The 18666-nt window shown below is 42.3% G+C and overlaps 2 protein-coding genes across 3 annotated transcripts in view; one reads left to right on the forward strand and one right to left on the reverse strand.

Annotated features, from left to right (window-relative positions):
• The window catches only part of LOC139407373 (protein PALS1-like), a 25342-nt gene extending 21837 nt beyond the window's left edge, over nucleotides 1-3505 (forward strand). For both annotated transcript variants that reach the window (XM_071151098.1, XM_071151099.1), the window contains exons 12-14: nucleotides 172-374; nucleotides 742-852; nucleotides 2136-3505. In XM_071151098.1, the coding sequence (XP_071007199.1) occupies nucleotides 172-374; nucleotides 742-852; nucleotides 2136-2312 (491 nt within the window). In that variant the 3' untranslated portion in view covers nucleotides 2313-3505. The remainder of the gene's footprint in view (nucleotides 1-171; nucleotides 375-741; nucleotides 853-2135) is intronic.
• An 18-nt stretch (nucleotides 3506-3523) lies between these two features.
• On the reverse strand, nucleotides 3524-14046 carry LOC139407374 (V-type proton ATPase subunit D-like). The gene is made up of 9 exons (XM_071151101.1): nucleotides 13770-14046; nucleotides 12762-12879; nucleotides 12020-12099; nucleotides 11860-11927; nucleotides 5681-5725; nucleotides 5307-5410; nucleotides 5028-5094; nucleotides 4680-4758; nucleotides 3524-4236 (listed from the first exon to the last, which is right to left on the reverse strand). Exons 1-9 carry the CDS (start codon nucleotides 13808-13810, stop codon nucleotides 4092-4094), a joined length of 747 nt encoding a protein of 248 aa, XP_071007202.1. The 5' UTR covers nucleotides 13811-14046; the 3' UTR covers nucleotides 3524-4091.
• Between the last annotated feature and the right edge of the window lie 4620 nt (nucleotides 14047-18666).

Consider the following 18666-nt stretch of genomic DNA (forward strand, 5'->3'; position numbering starts at 1 on the left):
ACCAATACATACAGATTAGCTTCTAACAAATTCTCATTTATTTTTTTATTTTAACTGTTTATTACAATAGACCAGACAAAAACTTAATTATACATTTATTATACATTTAATACTACATTTAACATACATTTAATATACCAAATTCTCATTTCAACAATCGTTATCACTCAGATACAACGAGAGGCCCACGGATACATGAGAAGAATGGGAGGGAGTACCACTTTGTGAACAGGCTGGCGTTTGAGACGGACGACGCAGCAGGGAAGTTCATCGAGTCTGGGGAGTACGACAGGAACTTGTACGGCACCAGCAGTGACTCGGTTCGACAGGTCATCAACTCAGGCAGGATCTGTCTGCTGTGCCTGCACACTAAGGTAGGAAACTACATTTTCGTAAGCCCTACATAGCACTTCATAAGCACTACATAGATGCTTCATAAATCATGTGTAAGTAAGTCATTCTACATAAAGGGTGATATGTCCTTACACCTGGTGCTTAGCTCTTGTGCCACACTTTATGTGGCATGTCATTTTAAGCATCTTTACAGGCCGTATGAATGGTTCATAAAGGCTTTTTAAGCCTTAACAGTTATGTTTAGTTTAAAGTGGGACTGTTAGCCGCTAGTTGAGAATATGTTGTGGAGGAAATTTCATATCATGTTTTGAAAGCATTACTATCCACGCTGCTATTCCTCTATTCTCTATCTCCCTTTTTTTATCATTGTCTCGGTTTCTCCGTCAGTCACTGCGGGTGCTCCGGTCCTCCAACCTCAAGCCCTATGTGATCTTCATCGCTCCTCCCTCTCAGGAGCGATGGCGCACCCTGCTGGCCAAGGATGGAAAAAACCCAAAGGTACTTATCTCACAAACAGCCCTTTATCAGCAAGTACCATAAATACATTAATATCCACAGTGAATGTATAACATGAATCACACTTATCATGTTGATCATTATACCTGTGAGAAGCTATAATGAACTATTTATCCTCTGCCGGTACAGTAATAGTTCTGCCTTGAGCTTACATCTAGCCAGGATATCTCTAAACCCCTCCTTCCCTCCTGTTACCTTACATCTAGCCAGGATATCTCTAAACCCCTCCTTCCCTCCTGTTACCTTACATCCAGCCAGGATATCTCTAAACCCCGTCCTTCCTTCCTGTTACCTTACATCTAGCCAGGATATCTCTAAACCCCTCCTTCCCTCCTGTTTCCCTACATCTAGCCAGGATATCTCTAAACCCCTCCTTCCCTCCTGTTTCCCTACATCTAGCCAGGATATCTCTAAACCCCTCCTTCCCTCCTGTTTCCCTACATCTAGCCAGGATATCTCTAAACCCCTCCTTCCCTCCTGTTTCCCTACATCTAGCCAGGATATCTCTAAACCCCTCTTTCCCTCCTGTTACCTTACATCTAGCCAGGATATCTCTAAACCCCTCCTTCCCTCCTGTTTCCCTACATCTAGCCAGGATATCTCTAAACCCCTCCTTCCCTCCTGTGTCCCAACATCTAGCCAGGATATCTCTAAACCCCTCCTTCCCTCCTGTTTCCTTGCATCTTGCCAGGATATGTCTAACCCACCGTTTCCCTGACTCTGTCCTGGGGGCCCCAAATGGGTGCACTTTTTGTTTTTGTCTCTAACACTATACAGCTGATTCAAATAATCAAGCTAATCAAGCTGTATAGCTGTATAGTGCTAGGGAGAAAAAAAAAACATGCACCCCTTAGAGTCCCCAGGACTGAGTTTGGGAAACCCTGCTCTAACCCCTATTTTTCCCTCCTGTTTCCCAACATCTAGCCAGGATATCTCTATCCCCTGTCCTTCCTTCCTGTTTCCCAACATCTATCCAGGATATCTCTATCCCCTGTCCTTCCTTCCTGTTTCCCAACATCTAGCCAGGATATCTCTATCCCCTGTCCTTCCTTCTTGTTTCCCTACATCTAGCCAGGATCTATACCCCCTTTCCTTCACTCCTGTTTCCCTAAATCTAGCCAGGATCTATACCTCCTTTCCTTCCTTCCTGTTTCACTACATGTAGCCAGGATATCTCTAAACCCTGTCCTTCCTTCCTGTTTCCCTACATCTAGCCAGGATATATTTAACCTCTGTTCTTCCCTCCTGTGTTTCCCTGCATCTAGCCAGAGGAACTGAAGGAGCTGATGGAGAAGGCCTGGGAGATGGAGCAGGCCTACGGCCACCTGTTTGACACCGCCATCGTTAACAGCGAGCCAGAAACAGCCTTCCACGAGCTGCTACGGCTCATTGACAAGTTGGACACAGAGCCCCAGTGGGTACCCTCCTCCTGGTTGTGCTAGGGGTCAGGGGTGAGGGTTCACCCTAGAGGTCAACCCCAGGGAGCCTCATGAATGAGTGTGGCCTGGGTCGTGTTCATTAGGCACCAAACGGAAGAAAACAGATTGAAACTGGAAGGGACTACATGGACTCGTCCAATAACCTGTTTTCATTTTCAGGAAAAAAAGTAAACGTTTCACTACAGTGTACCCTAATGAACATGACCCACAGCTCTGACCCTAAAAGGAAGAATGGACAATGATCGTTGAGACCCTCGTTGACACAAAATAGAGGGCCCATGCCTTCTCTGACCAAAAGGGTGACTTGTCCTTTAACTAGCCTTCTTATGGTAGGTGGACTTTACTACATTTGCAGGGATGGATACTGTCTTATATATGTGTGTTTTGTCTGTGTGAATGTTCTTTTGTGTCAATGTCGTCAACATTCCAGTAGCCTATGCAAAGACATTTATCCGAAACTGTAGAAAACAGATTTCAACCTCAATAGTTATTTATGATTGTAAAATGTGTATTTTTCTTTTTAGAAGAGGTGATTTACCATTACCTCAGACCCCAATGTAAGGTATACAACGCACAGGAGCAACATCTCTCAATGTAGGACCAATTTGCTACTATGTAACTTTCTCCTAGAAGTGAGAACCAAAGAGGAGCCGTTTGTATTCTAAATATGGTAAGGTGTGTGTATAAACGATAGTACTGTGTTGTGTTGCTGCGCTTGTACCTCAATCATCAGTAAAGATCACCTTAGTAGCTATTGTCTAGTTAGTGTATCGAGGGGCTTGATTCAATCATTATCGCCGGAGATCTGCGCTATAGCGTGCTTAAAGTTAAGGTCATTTTCTGATTGAGCCGACACATGCAGCGTTTATTTGGAGTCCAGTCTCCTCAATCGTACTGAACTTCAGCGTTACACATTAAATCAAGCGCCTAGTTAGGTTGAATAATTAGGAGCTGTAGCCTACTTCAACAGTTAATCTGACAAAACATTTTTCATTGGTACTTTATAAGCAGAACTCAAGAAGCCATCTTCAATAAAATTAACATTTCTCTTGAGCACGGTTTCATAATGTTGGACATTAGATACAGGAATGCACTTCATAAATATCAATTGTGTTACCTAAACATGTAAGATAATTGGGCTGCATGTGGAAATGCAGCCTGATACACAAATTGTGGCTAAAATATCAAACTCATTTGAGAAAGTGACACTTGAGGAATATACAGAATCTTTATTTGGATGAAGTGCTCTGACACAGGTGGGATTGTCCTCAGGGTGCAACAGCAGATGGTTACAGGGGGATCAAGTACCTACTTGTTAGCCATCCTCCTGTAAAGGTGTCAATGCCATAGAATGTAAGTCTGTTTAGTATAACCCCACATGGACGGGACTAGCCTCCACAAAACAGACACTTCGGGGGAAAAGGAACGACGGCATGCATTGACTTGAGTGTTCTGGTGAAACCGTAAACTATCTATGTCCTCACCCAATCAGATGGAATGTTGAATACAGGTCACATATGTAAACCATGTTACTTTACTTAATCTATATATTATTTGCTGCTTTAAGTATCCAAAAGATAACGAATGTCAGATTTAACAACGTCAATGCACTAGTGAACTGATGTGATTGCTGTGAGCAAAGTTCTGACTTTAAAGTTTAAACCTCATAGTTCAAAACAGGGATACATCTGGGACATCTCCAATACTGAAAACGACAAAACATCACCGGTGTACACACAGACAACGTGAATAAATAGGATGACTAATGGGGCTGACGGCATGTCACTCAAACAGCAGGTCCTCGTCGGTTTCCTCCGTCAGCATGTTGGACGGCTCGGCGATGGGGCCCAGCTTGGCCAGACGGATGGCGATCTCCTTCTCAGTCCTCTCCCTCATCTGCTTCTTCTTCTCCTGGATCTTCTTCAGCCTGAGGAGGTAGACACACCATAGAGATAGTTTGAAGATATAACCTGTTTTAGCATGGACATTGGGGGCTTCCACCATTTAAAGTAGTCAACTAGGTGGGGATCCTATTGTTTGGGAGAAATCAGCCAATGATCAGAGCGTTGTCTTCTTTAAATAAATGGGCTATGGTTTGTAAATGGCTTTAAGCTACTGTCTGTCACCTCCATCTAGCGGCCACATTAAATTACAACATTTGGTTCAGGACTCCAGTACTGCAGGTGGCAGTAAATCACCAATATAGCTTGACAATGCCATAAGGGCACAGATTAAAAGATGAGACCTCTTTCCATAGAAACGGAATTAGAACCCTTTATACAGACGATGATACTTCGGTAAGATGGGGGTAGAGACAAGGATATGAGTTGAGGGACTCTTTATTTTATTTTAAAGGGAAATATAACTTACCTGTAGAACTCTTCTCGTTCCCTCTCATCCAGCTCTGTGATGATGTAGCTGAGGGTCCGCTCAATGCGGGGGATGATTACTGCGGACAGTTGAAATCACATTTTAACATTTTTGCTCTCTTCCTACTGATATTTTTTAGTTTTTACCTTTATTTAACTAGGCAAGTCAGTTATGAACAAATTCTTATTTTCAATGACGGCCTAGGGGCAGAACGACAACCGTTTGTACCAAGTCAGCTCGGGGATTTGAACTTGCAACCTTCTGGTTACTAGTCCAACGCTCGAACCACTAGGCTACCCTACATATGTGGCACAGGTTGTCATTGAGTGAAATCCAGGGCAGACTCACCATGCTCGATGGCATTCACACGGCGGTTGGTGATCTTGATGGCTTGATCCAGTGTGACGAAGGAAGTCTGTCGATCAAACAGTGAGACCATGAGACATTGCATGTTTTGCCACAGACTTACTCCATGCGATCATGGTCTTTAGGGTACGCACCAGAAAACGTTAACTTTTTGCAATGGGAAAACGAAAATAAGCTGTTCTTATTGGCCAAGGCCTGGAAAGTCCCTTCCTGTTTCATTCCATCTGGCACCTAATGAACATTGACAGAGAGTGCCCCTACCTGTAAGGAGGCCAACTCCACGAGCAGCTCCACTGCTTTAGCATAGTTCCTCTTCAGCCTGGAGAGCTGCTCTCCTCCCCTGGCCAGACCGGTCAGCTCATAACCTAACAAGTAGAGGATGGAAGGAATACCGTGAGTAGTGACACAAACACCACCACAAGTTCAACACCACGGCATAGACAACACTTCCTTTAAATCTGTAAAAAACACTTTTTTAAACATTTGGCCATAAATGCACACATATACAATATTTGAGATTATTTCATATGCTATGATAACAAAACTGCCATTTAGAAGGTTTATTAAAAAAAATACTTAGTCACACACTCATACTCTACCAACTGAGCAACACAGGACACAATAAAACGACTTACTGTCCCCTCCTTCTTGGTAGAGCTCAAACACAGGTAGAGTGACACCTGTGAGGGAGAGGAGAATCACACAGGTCAGACATGTTCTAAAAAAGGTACAGAGAAGATCAGAGGAGATATACACACAGGTTATGTACCTTTAAACAAAATTTGGATCCTTAACCTGTTGGATCTCTAGGGGCGCTATTTCATTTTTGGATAAAAAACGTTCCCGTTTTAAGCGTGATATTTTGTCACGAAAAGATGCTCGACTATGCATATTCTTGACAGTTTTTGAAAGAAAACACTCTGAAGTTTCAGAATCTGCAAAGATATTGTCTGTAAGTGCCCCAGAACTCATTCTACAGGCGAAACCAAGATGATACGTCAACCAGGAAATGAGCAGAATCTCTGAAGCTCTGTTTCCCATTGTCTCCTTATATGGCTGTGATTGCGCAAGGAATGAGCCTACACTTTCTGTCGTTTTCCCAAGGTGTTTACAGCATTGTGACGTATTTGTAGGCATATCATTGGAAGATTGACCATAAGAGACTACATTTTCCAAGTGTCCGCCTGGTGTCCTGCGTGGAATTCGGTGCGCAAACGCCAGCTGCTTGTACTTTTCCATTTGATTGAGGGGAGAAACCATGCTTCCACGAACGATATATCATTGAAGAGATATGTGAAAAACACCTTGAGGATTGATTCTAAACAACGTTTGCCATGTTTTCAGTCGATATTATGGAGTTAATCTGGAAAAAAGTTCGCGTTTTGAGGACTGAATTTTCGTTTTTTTTTTGGTAGCCAAATGTGATGTGCAAAACGGAGCTATTTCTAATACACAAAGAATATTTTTGGGAAAAACTGAGCATCTGCTATCTAACTGAGAGTCTCCTCATTGAAAACATCCGAAGTTCTTCAAAGGTAAATGATTTTATTTGAAGGCTTTTATGTTTTTGTTGAAATCTTGCGTGCTGGATGCTAACGCTAAATGCTACGCTAGCTAGCCACTTTTACACAAATGATTGTTTTCCTATGGTTGAGAAGCATATTTTGAAAATCTGAGATGACAGTGTTGTTTACAAAAGGCTAAGCTTGAGAGATGGCATATTTATTTCATTTGCGATTTTCATGAATAGTTAACGTTGCGTTATGGTAATGAGCTTAGGTCTGTATATAGAATCCCGGATCCGGGTTTGGTCGACGCATCAGGTTAACATTAGGAAAAATGATTATATTTTTTTGTTGACAAAATGAAAATCAGATATCACAAAACATTATCTTCTGTGTTATAGCCTAACTAGACATTAGGCTATAAAAGGCCTGAGGAAAGTCTGACGGGAAACATATACTGCCCTCCCGGGAACAGTCCCAAATCCCCGTCATTTGCACAAAGACAAGACAGAGGAAAAGAGGACGCAGATCAGGCTGCCTTTTGAGAACCTGTAGGCAAGAGAGTAAACTCCCACTGCCTTCCGTTCTACTTGCTAACATGCAATCATTGGAAAATAAACTGATGACCTACGATTATCCTAACAGGACATTAAGAACTATAATATGTTATGTTTCACCGAGTCGTGGCTGAACAACGACACAGACAACACAGAGCTAGAGGGATTTACAATGCACCAGCAGAACAGAGAAGCTAAGACGAAGGGTGGGGGCGTGTGTCTTTTTGTCAATAACAGCTGGTGCGCAATGTCTAATATTAAAGAAGTTTCGAGGTATTGATCGCCTGAGGTAGAGTACATTATGATAAGCTGTAGACCACACTATCTACCAAGAGAGTTCTCATATTATTCGTAGCCGTCTATTTACCACCACAGACCGATGCTGGCGCTAAGACCGCACTCAACCAACTCTATAAGGCCATCAGCAAACAAGAAAATTCTCACCCAGAAGTGGCGCTCCAGTGGCCGGGGACTTTAATGCAGGTAAACCTAAATCAGATTTACCAGCATGTCACATGATCCATTAAAAAAAAATTGAACCAGCAATAGATATAGTCCTTGGTTCACTCCAGACCTGTCTGCCCTTGACCAGTACAAAAACATCCTGTGGCGTTCTGCATTAGCATCGAATAGCCCCCGTGATATGCAACTTTTCAGGGAAGTTAGGAACCAATATACACAGGCAGCTAAGGTAAGCTTTTTCATATTTTGCATCCTGTAGTACAAACTCAAAAAAGTTCTGGGACACTAATGTCCATGGAGTATAAGAGCACCTCCTCCCAGCTGCCCACTGCACTGAGGCTAGGAAACACTTCACTACCGATAAATCCACAATAATTGAGAATTTCAATAAGCATTTTTCTACAGCTGGCCATGCTTTCCACCTGCCCCAGTCAACAGCCCTACGCTCCCCACAGCAACTCGCCCAAACCTCCCCCACTTCTCCTTCACCCAAATCCAGATAGCTTATGTTCTGAAAGAGCTGCAAAATTTGGACCCCTACAAATCAGCTGGGCTAGACAATCTGGACCCTCTCTTTCTAAAATGATCTGCCGAAATTGTTGCAACCCCTATTACTAGCCTGTTCAACCTCTCGTATCGTCTGAGATTCCCATAGACTGGAAAGCTGCCGCGGTCATCCCCCTCTTCAAAGGGGGAGACACTCTAGACCCAAACTGCAACAGATCTATATCTATTCTACCCTGCCTTTCTAAAAAGTCTTTGAAAGCCAAGTTAACAAACAGATTACCAACCATTTTGAATCTCACCGTACCTTCTCCGTTATGCAATCTGGCTTCAGAGCTGGTCATGGGTGCACCTCAGCCACGCTCTAAGGTCCTAAACAATATCATAACCGCCGTCGATAAGAGACATTACTGTGCAGACGTATTCATGGACCTGGCTAAGGCTTTTGACTCTGCCAATAAGAATGTGGTAATTGACAGACTCAAAAGCCTTGATTTCTCAAATGATTGCCTCACTTGGTTCACCAACTACTTTTCCTATAGAGTTCAGTATGTCAAATCGAAGGGCCTGTTGTCCGGACCTCTGGCAGTCTATATGGGGCTGCCACAAGGTTTAATTCTCGGGCCGACTCTCTTCTCTGTATACATCAATAATGTCGCTCTCGCTGCTGGTGATTCTCTGATCCACCTCTACGCAGACAACACCATTCTGTATACTTCTGGCCCTTCTTTGGACACTGTTAACTAACCTCCAGATCAGCTTCAATGCCATACAACTCTCCTTCTGTGGCCTCCAACTGCTCTTAAATGCAAGTAAAACTAAATGCATGCTCTTCAACCGCACCTGCCCGCCCGTCCAGCATCACTTCTCTGGACGGTTCTGACTTAGAATATGTGGACAACTAAAAATACCTAGGTGTCTGGTTAGACTGTAAACTCTCCTTCCAGACTCACATTAAACATCTCCAATCCAAAATTAAATCTAGATTCGGCTTCCTATTTCGCAACAAAAGCATCCTTCACTCATGCTGCCAAACATACCCTCGTAAAACTGACTTTCCTACCGATCCGCGACTTTGACAATGTAATTTACAAAATAACCTCCAACACTATACTCAACAAATTGGATGCAGTCCATCAGTGCCATCTGTTTTGTCACCAAAGCCCCATATACTACCCACCACTGCGACCTGTATGCTCTTGTTGGCTGGCCCTCGCTTCATACTCGTCGCCAAACCCACTGCCTCCAAGTCATCTACAAGTCTCTGCTAGATAAAGCCCCGCCTTATCACAGCTCACCTGTTCACCATAGCAGCACGCGTTCCAGCAGGTATATCTCACTGATCACCCCCAAAGCCAATTTCTCCTTTGGTCGTCTTTCCTTCCAGTTCTCTGCTGCAAATGACTGGAACGAACTGCAAAAATCTCTAAAGCTGGAGACTCATATCTCCCTCACTAACTTGAAGCACCAGCTGTCAGAGAAGCTCACAGATCACTGCCCCTAGCTCATCTGTAAATAGCCCATCCAATCTACCTCATCCCCATACTGTATTCATCTTGCTCCTTTGCACCCCAGTATCTCTACTTGCACATTCATCTTCTGCACACCTACCATTCCAGTGTTTAATTGCTGTAACTTCACCACCATGGCCTATTTATTGCCTTACCTCTCTTATCCTACCTCCTTTGCACATGCTGTTTATAGATTTTTCTACTGTATTATTGATTGTATGTTTGTTTATTCCATGTGTAACTCTGTGTTGTTGTATGTTTCGAACGGCTTTGCTTTATCTTGGCCAGGTCGCAGTTGCAAATGAGAACTTGTTCTCAACTGGTCTACCTGGTTAAATAAAGGTGAAATAAAAAATATAAAAAAAAATGTGCAACCAGAGGAAAAAAATAAATAAATAACTCTAGACCACCTTTACTCCACACACAGAGACGCATACAAAGCTCTCCCTCGCCCTCCATTTGGCATATCTGACCATAATTATATCCTCCTGATTCCTGCTTACAAGCAAAAACTAAAGTAGGAAGTACCAGTGACTCTCTCAATACGTTAGTGGTCAGATGACGCGGATGCTACGCTGCAGGACTGTTTTGCTAGCACAGACTGGAATATGTTCTGGGATTCATCCAATGGCATTGAGGAGTATACCACCTCAGTCGTTGGTTTCATCAATAAGAGCATCGACGACGTCGTCCCCACATATCCCAACCAGAAGCCATGGATTACAGGCAACATCCGCATCAGACGCCTCTATAAGAAATCCCGCTATGCCCTCAGACGAACTAACAAACAAGCAAAGCGTCAATAAAGGATTCAAATTTAATCCTACTACACCGGCTCTGACGCTCATCGGATGTGGCAGTGCAATTGAGTTCCTTGGTGTCCACATCACCAACGATCTATCATGGTCCAAACACACCAAGACAGTCGTGAAGAGGGCACAACACAACTTTTCCCCCTCAGGAGACTGAAATTATTTGGCACGGGTCCCCAGATCCTCAAAAAGTTCTACAGCTGCACCATCAAGAGCATCCTGACCGGTTGCATCACGGCCTGGTATGGCAACTGCTTGGCCTCCGACCGCAAGGCACAAGAGAGGGTAGTGCATACGGCCCAGTACATCACTAGAGCCAACCTTCCTGCAACCCAGGACCCAGGTGCCAGAGGAAAACCCATACAATTGTCAGAGTCCAGTCACCCAAGTCATAGACTTTGCTCTGCTACTGCACGGCAAGCGGTACCGCCAACTCTAGGACCAAAAGCTCCTTAACAGCTTCTAGCCCGAAGCCATAAGAATGCTGAACAATTAATCAAATGGCCACCGGACTATTACATTCACCCCCCATTTGTTTTGTACACTGCTGCTACTCGCTGTTTATTATCTATGCATAGTCACATACCCCTACCTACATGTACAAATGACCTCTAACCTGTACCCCCTCACACTGACTCAGTACCGGTACCCCCCTGTATATAGCCTTGTTATGTTATTGTGTTACTTTTATACTTTAATTTATACTTTATTATTGAACTGCATTGTTGGTTAAGGGCTTGTAAGTAAGCATTTCACAGTAAGGTCTACACTTGTTATATTCGACGGAAGTGACAAAAAGTTTGATTTGACTAAGTAGGAAGTGTTGCGTTGGACTCATCTCAATATCCTAGCCTCTTCATTGATGATAGGCTCTGCCTTACTGAAGTTGTGAGATACAACTTTTGATTGCCGATAGATATGCCTAGTGTACGGTTCCGACTGTCTGCCTGGTGGCTGTCCTGCCTATAATATGCCCCTCCCCTCTCTCTGTTCGTCCCTCGCTAGATCGCTATGAAAGATGTGAATGTTCTCGGAAGTACGGCAACCAATCAGTCTCCTCCGTTCCAAAAATACTGAATCATAGAAGTCGATTTCTAGTGGTAGTTGACGTGCAAGGAGTCGAGGAATCAATTATTTTGGAGCCGACTCTCCACTACGTCGCTGTCTTCAGCAGGGAAAGGCAAGCGACAGCAGCAAAGTCCTGTATGACAATACTTTGAGAAGTTAAATGAGAAAGAAATGCAGACTGTGATGTGAAACTGAGATACAGTAATGGGTAGACAGGTGCAACGCTGAACTGTCAGACTTTGAAAGGGGAAGCTCTGTGAGACCCAAACCGTTGCTGGCAGCTGCACTGAATTCACATGGAATTTTATGAAAGAAAAATCGATTTAAAAAAAAATAGCTGTTTATTTTATTTTTTGCCCATTTATAACATCCCTAGTGAGTCCAGAGCCGCTAACCTGCTACGTTGTCCTTCTTTGCCCGAACCTTCACCTTGGCCTTGTTAACATTCTGGATGACAGTAGTGCTGTGGGAACATTAGGAGAATGTTATGAGAGAACATTGACTAAACATTAGACAAACGCCTAAATAAAAGGCATCAAATGCACATCCTCTCACCTGAAGTCGCCAGCAGCGAATTTCGCCTCAGCTAAAGAGAAGGCCGCCTCCCTCATCACTTCGCCCATCAAGGTCTTTGTCTAGAGATAGCAAGAGGAAACGAGAAGGACGGAAGTCAATGTGTCAGGCACTGATGACATTAGGATCTGTTATACAAAACAAACTTACAGTATATTACTAAGAAACAGGGAATTAGACAATGTTTTAAACATAGAAATAGAACTACAAGAACAGATATTCCCATTGAAATCAATGGTCGGTGATGGGTAGACTGGCAGCCATATTGAGTTTACCCTAGCCCTTGATCATGACTCAGTTCCATTGGACGAACGCATCTTCTGGGAGTTTTGTTAAGAGCTTTGTTCTGAACATGCATCGATTTGCAGTTAAATTGATACACACCTTTTATAGGGTTAGGGTTCCACATTGCCATATCTCTGTTACAGCACGTGTTAACAGAAGACAGAGGGACAACCTGTGCTAATTAGCTATATAGCATGCGCCAAACACCTGCGAGTAATGGAAGAAGCTCACAGAACGGGACCACAGACTGAGAACTGATTCACATTTAGATGGAGTATTGGGCTGTTTTGGCTGCCAGAGCCAGCGTACCTCTGAAAATAACTTTGGACCTTAAGGAGTACCGGCAGGCTCCTAAAGAGTGCATATTGGGTTAATATCCATGGCTTTTCCTAGTCTAATATTTGTTTGTTTCTAATGGTTTTAACCCCAGTTGAATTACCTCAATGATCTTGCGGAGGATCTGACGGAAGCGCATGGAGAGAGCATCAGCCTTCTTCTTCAGTAGGTTCCTGCCGGTCTGGGCCCCCTTCAGACGGGCCTTCATGATGGTCTGAGCCCTTCACAGACAAGTCATCAGATGTCAGACAGAGGACTTCCATAATAAATATGAACATTCAGATTTGAATCATAGTAAGTAGGCCTAAGTAGTTTGACATGGTATAATCTGTGGAGAATAGTTTTGGGGAAAGTACAGTAGCCCCATAGACTATATGTAAAGCACATAAAAAAAAAACTGTGGTTTGGAAATGATGGCCAGTCATCACATGACAGGGGGACATGTCCTATTTTAGATGTTCATCATTAAATGGCAAAGGATTAAAATGATTGACAATACAAAACTCCCCAAAATAACCAATACCCTTACAAATTGATGCAAAAAATAAATAAATGCAACGGTTTAGTTTATCATCATTAATTAAAGGCCTCACAATTGGCTGCACTCAACTAGCTAGCTAACAACCGAGGACAGGCTTCACGGCTGAGCCGTTGTTGCTTCTATTAGTTTCCACTCCACAATAACAGCATTTACAATTGACCAGGGCAGAAATTTGACTTGTTGGAAAGGTGGCATCGTATGACAGTGCCACGTTATGAGTGTGAGCTCTTCAAGTAAGGCCAATTTCTACTGTCAACGTTTGTCTATGGAGATTGCATGGCTGTGTGCTCGATTGTATACACCTGTCAGCAACGGGTGTGGCTGAAATACCCGAATCCACTCATTTGAAGGGGTGTCCACATACTTGTGTATATATATAGTGATTTTTTATTATTGATCCGAGAGTCTTCAAAAGGGGGGTGACCCGTGGGCCGCCAGTTGCTAATCTCTGAGCTAGAAGGCGATGAAGATTCATATAAAATTGGGGAGCATAAAATCGCAAACCTAGCTAGATTGCAAGGATTACTTAGAAATGTCAAACATGCTACCTAGCTAGCTAACGTTACTTACATTCTAGAGGGGAATACGTCAATCCTCTCTTTTCCTGACATCTTGTTTTTTGGCTCGAAACCGTCTTATGTACTTCAATTCCGTCTGGATGACGTGACGGCAAACAGATATCTCTAATAATCAAGAAAAGATATTGCACTATTTTTATTACACCTTGAGGATGACAGATTTGTAACCGATGTCGTGATCTTCATGATATTCTAGTGCGAAAAGACATCAGCTGATTAGTAGTCATGTGACTGTGTTGTTAACAGCTATTGCGCTTGCGCTTGTCAACCCAGGCGCTTTTTCTTCCGGTTCGGAAAATGAGCGCACAGATGCATTTGAAGTTGTAGCAATTGGGCCCAATTCGCTAGCTTTTTTTTGAAGAAAAATATCAAATAAATACAGGACATTACACCATTTTTGTTCCGTAACTTTACGATACAGGGAACGTCACCGCGAACAAAACAGCTGGGGTTGTGAAGAGTTAATTGGTGTAACAGCATACTTTTAGTCCGTCACCTCGCCCCTACCCGGCCTCGAACCAGAGACTCTCTGCACACATCAATAACAGTCACCCACGAAGCATCGTTACCCATCGCTCCACAAAAGCTGCGGCCCTTGCAGAGCAAAGGGAACCACTACTTCAAGGTCTTAGAGCAAATTACGTCACCGATTGAAACGCTAACTTGCTCGCCAGTTCACATCGGTTACATTGGCTAGTTAGGTGCATGTGCCAAATGTTATCACGTTAAACTGGTTTACTTTCTGGAAATATAGTAAGAGGATATCTATCTTTCAACTCATTCTTTTTATGCCATAGCAATTGAGTGCAGTTAGAGATATCTGCTGTGAGAACATACTGGTGTGATCAATGTGGATGCGTAGAGGTCTAGAGATTTGAAGGGGAGGAGTTTTTTGGACATGGAGGTAACGCTAGATTTAAATATCAGAACAACATGTAATCTCTGTCATGGAACTATCCTTGTAGCGTACTAAACCACACGGTGAAGGAAGTTTATTGTGAACTTCACCAGAGCGGAGCATAGACCCGGTTTTGTGGAATCTAGCTCTGACTACATTGATTCGCCCAAAGTAAATTTTATTTAACCTTTATTTTATCAGTGAGGCATGTTGAGACCAAGGTCTATTTTACAGATGCCAAATGTTTTGCTTGGCAAGGAGCAGAATGATAACCAAAAAGACTGGTACCCAGACTAATGAATTGCAGCTGTGGTCAGATTGTGTAGAATAGGGAATCACATTCACATCAAAATTGAACAAGCCCCCTAGTTTACTTTGATGTTGATCTTAAAGTGCTTGTACCATGTCTCACAGTGGTTCTTTATACTACACTGTCAAAGCTGGTCAAATAAATTGAGCCTTCCTTACTGTTAGGTTCTAATTCTGAGTAACAACTACAGACACTATGAAAGTTTATCCTTCCCAGACGATCAATACAGCTGCATTAGACACAATGTGTTTCCACCGCAAGTATGCATGTGTATATATATATATATATAATATACACACATATATATATATATATATAATATACACACACACACATATATATATATATATATATAATATACAGTGCCTTGCGAAAGTATTCGGCCCCCTTGAACTTTGCGACCTTTTGCCACATTTCAGGCTTCAAACATAAAGATATAAAACTGTATTTTTTTGTGAAGAATCAACAACAAGTGGGACACAATCATGAAGTGGAACGACATTTATTGGATATTTCAAACTTTAACAAATCAAAAACTGAAAAATTGGGCGTGCAAAATTATTCAGCCCCCTTAAGTTAATACTTTGTAGCGCCACCTTTTGCTGCGATTACAGCTGTAAGTCGCTTGGGGTATGTCTCTATCAGTTTTGCACATCGAGAGACTGAATTTTTTTCCCATTCCTCCTTGCAAAACAGCTCGAGCTCAGTGAGGTTGGATGGAGAGCATTTGTGAACAGCAGTTTTCAGTTCTTTCCACAGATTCTCGATTGGATTCAGGTCTGGACTTTGACTTGTCCATTCTAACACCTGGATATGTTTATTTTTGAACCATTCCATTGTAGATTCTGCTTTATGTTTTGGATCATTGTCTTGTTGGAAGACAAATCTCCGTCCCAGTCTCAGGTCTTTTGCAGACTCCATCAGGTTTTCTTCCAGAATGGTCCTGTATTTGGCTCCATCCATCTTCCCATCAATTTTAACCATCTTCCCTGTCCCTGCTGAAGAAAAGCAGGCCCAAACCATGATGCTGCCACCACCATGTTTGACAGTGGGGATGGTGTGTTCAGGGTAATGAGCTGTGTTGCTTTTACGCCAAACATAACGTTTTGCATTGTTGCCAAAAAGTTCAATTTTGGTTTAATCTGACCAGAGCACCTTCTTCCACATGTTTGGTGTGTCTCCCAGGTGGCTTGTGGCAAACTTTAAACGACACATTTTATGGATATCTTTAAGAAATGGCTTTCTTCTTGCCACTCTTCCATAAAGGCCAGATTTGTGCAATATACGACTGATTGTTGTCCTATGGACAGAGTCTCCCATCTCAGCTGTAGATCTCTGCAGTTCATCCAGAGTGATCATGGGCCTCTTGGCTGCATCTCTGATCAGTCTTCTCCTTGTATGAGCTGAAAGTTTAGAGGGACGGCCAGGTCTTGGTAGATTTGCAGTGGTCTGATACTCCTTCCATTTCAATATTATCGCTTGCACAGTGCTCCTTGGGATGTTTAAAGCTTGGGAAATCTTTTTGTATCCAAATCCGGCTTTAAACTTCTTCACAACAGTATCTCGGACCTGCCTGGTGTGTTCCTTGTTCTTCATGATGCTCTCTACGCTTTTAACGGACCTCTGAGACTATCACAGTGCAGGTGCATTTATACGGAGACTTGATTACACACAGGTGGATTGTATTTATCATCATTAGTCATTTAGGTCAACATTGGATCATTCAGAGATCCTCACTGAACTTCTGGAGAGAGTTTGCTGCACTGAAAGTAAAGGGGCTGAATAATTTTGCACGCCCAATTTTTCAGTTTTTGATTTGTTAAAAAAGTTTGAAATATCCAATAAATGTCGTTCCACTTCATGATTGTGTCCCACTTGTTGAAGATTCTTCACAAAAAAATACAATTTTATATCTTTATGTTTGAAGCCTGAAATGTGGCAAAAGGTTGCAAAGTTCAAGGGAGCCGAATACTTTCGCAAGGCACTGTATACAGAGAGATACTATTCTATATACTATTATTATGTTATGCAGAGATAACATTCTTTATACTATTATTATGTTATACAGAGAGATAATATTATTTATACTGTTATTATGTAATACACAGAGATAATATTCCTTATACAGTTATTATGATATACAGAGAGATAATATTCCTTATACAGTTATTTTATAATACAGAGAGATAATATTCCTTATACAGTTATTATGATATACAGAGAGATACTATTCCTTATACAGTTATTTTATAATACAGAGAGATAATATTCCTTATACAGTTATTATGTAATACACAGAGATAATATTATTTCTACTATTATTATGTTGTAGGGATAATATTCCGTATACAGTTATTATGTAATACAGAGAGATAATATTCTTTCTACTATTATTATGTAATACAGAGCGCTTATATTCTTTATACTATTATTATGTAATACAGAGCGCTTATATTCTTTATACTATTATTATGTAATACAGAGAGATAATATTCTTTCTACTATTATTATGTAATACAGAGCGCTTATATTCTTTATACTATTATTATGTAATACAGAGCGCTTATATTCTTTATACTATTATTATGTAATACAGAGCGCTTATATTCTTTATACTATTATTATGTAATACAGAGCGCTTATATTCTTTATACTATTATTATGTAATACAGAGCGCTTATATTCTTTATACTATTATTATGTAATACAAAGCGCTTATATTCTTTATACTATTATTATGTTGTAGGGATAATATTCCTTATACAATTATTATGATATACAGAGAGATAATATTCTTTATACCTGGTCAGATGGTCTACCATCTGGGGGACAGAGAAAGAGGAGCGAGGAGAATAAAGTGACCATAGTGCAGTGGTCCCAAACTCGCTACACACAGGCCACCAAAAGTGGCTTGTGGGCCTGATGTGGCTTGTGAGCCGGGAGTTTGAGACCACTACTTATGCAAAACGAATACATACTTTGGTAAAAAATGATATATCATGCATCAATACAGAACTTAGAGAAAACCCATAACACATGGAGTGGAGGCCTCTCATCCCTCTATTGCACAGCAGGTGTTGTTTCTCTAATGTTGTCATGCCCCTATTTTCCCACTAGATGGCGAAACTCAACTGGAAGACTGGACATCACCACAGGGAAGCACAGCACAGGGAAGAAAAGTGGTTTAAGAGTGTTGAACGGCCTGCCGGGTGGCGCAGTGTTTAAGGGCGCTGTACTGCAGCGCCAGCTTTGCCATCAGAGACTCTGGGTTCGCGCCCAGGCTCTGTCGTAACCGGCCGTGACCGGGAGGTCCATGGGGCGACGCACAATTGGCCTAGCGTCGTCCGGGTTAGGGAGGGCTTGGTCGGTAGGGATGTCCTTGTCTCATCGCGCACCAGTGACTCCGGTGGCGGGCCGGGCGCAGTGCGCGCTAGCCAAGGTTGCCAGATGCTCCGGCACATTGGTGCGGCTGTGTTAAGCAGCGCGGCTTGGTTGGGTTGTGTATCGGAGGACGCATGACTTTCAACCTTCGTCTCTCCCGAGCCCGTACGGGAGTTGTAGCGATGAGACAAGAGTTGGGAGTTGTAACAATTGAACACCATGAAATACCAGGAACGAATAGCAGGAATAGAGTGTATTCATTCATATGTATTCATTCATATCCACCCTATAAATCAGTAT

This window comes from Oncorhynchus clarkii, chromosome 4 (genome assembly GCF_045791955.1).
Source record: "Oncorhynchus clarkii lewisi isolate Uvic-CL-2024 chromosome 4, UVic_Ocla_1.0, whole genome shotgun sequence".
Taxonomy (NCBI): domain Eukaryota; kingdom Metazoa; phylum Chordata; class Actinopteri; order Salmoniformes; family Salmonidae; genus Oncorhynchus; species Oncorhynchus clarkii.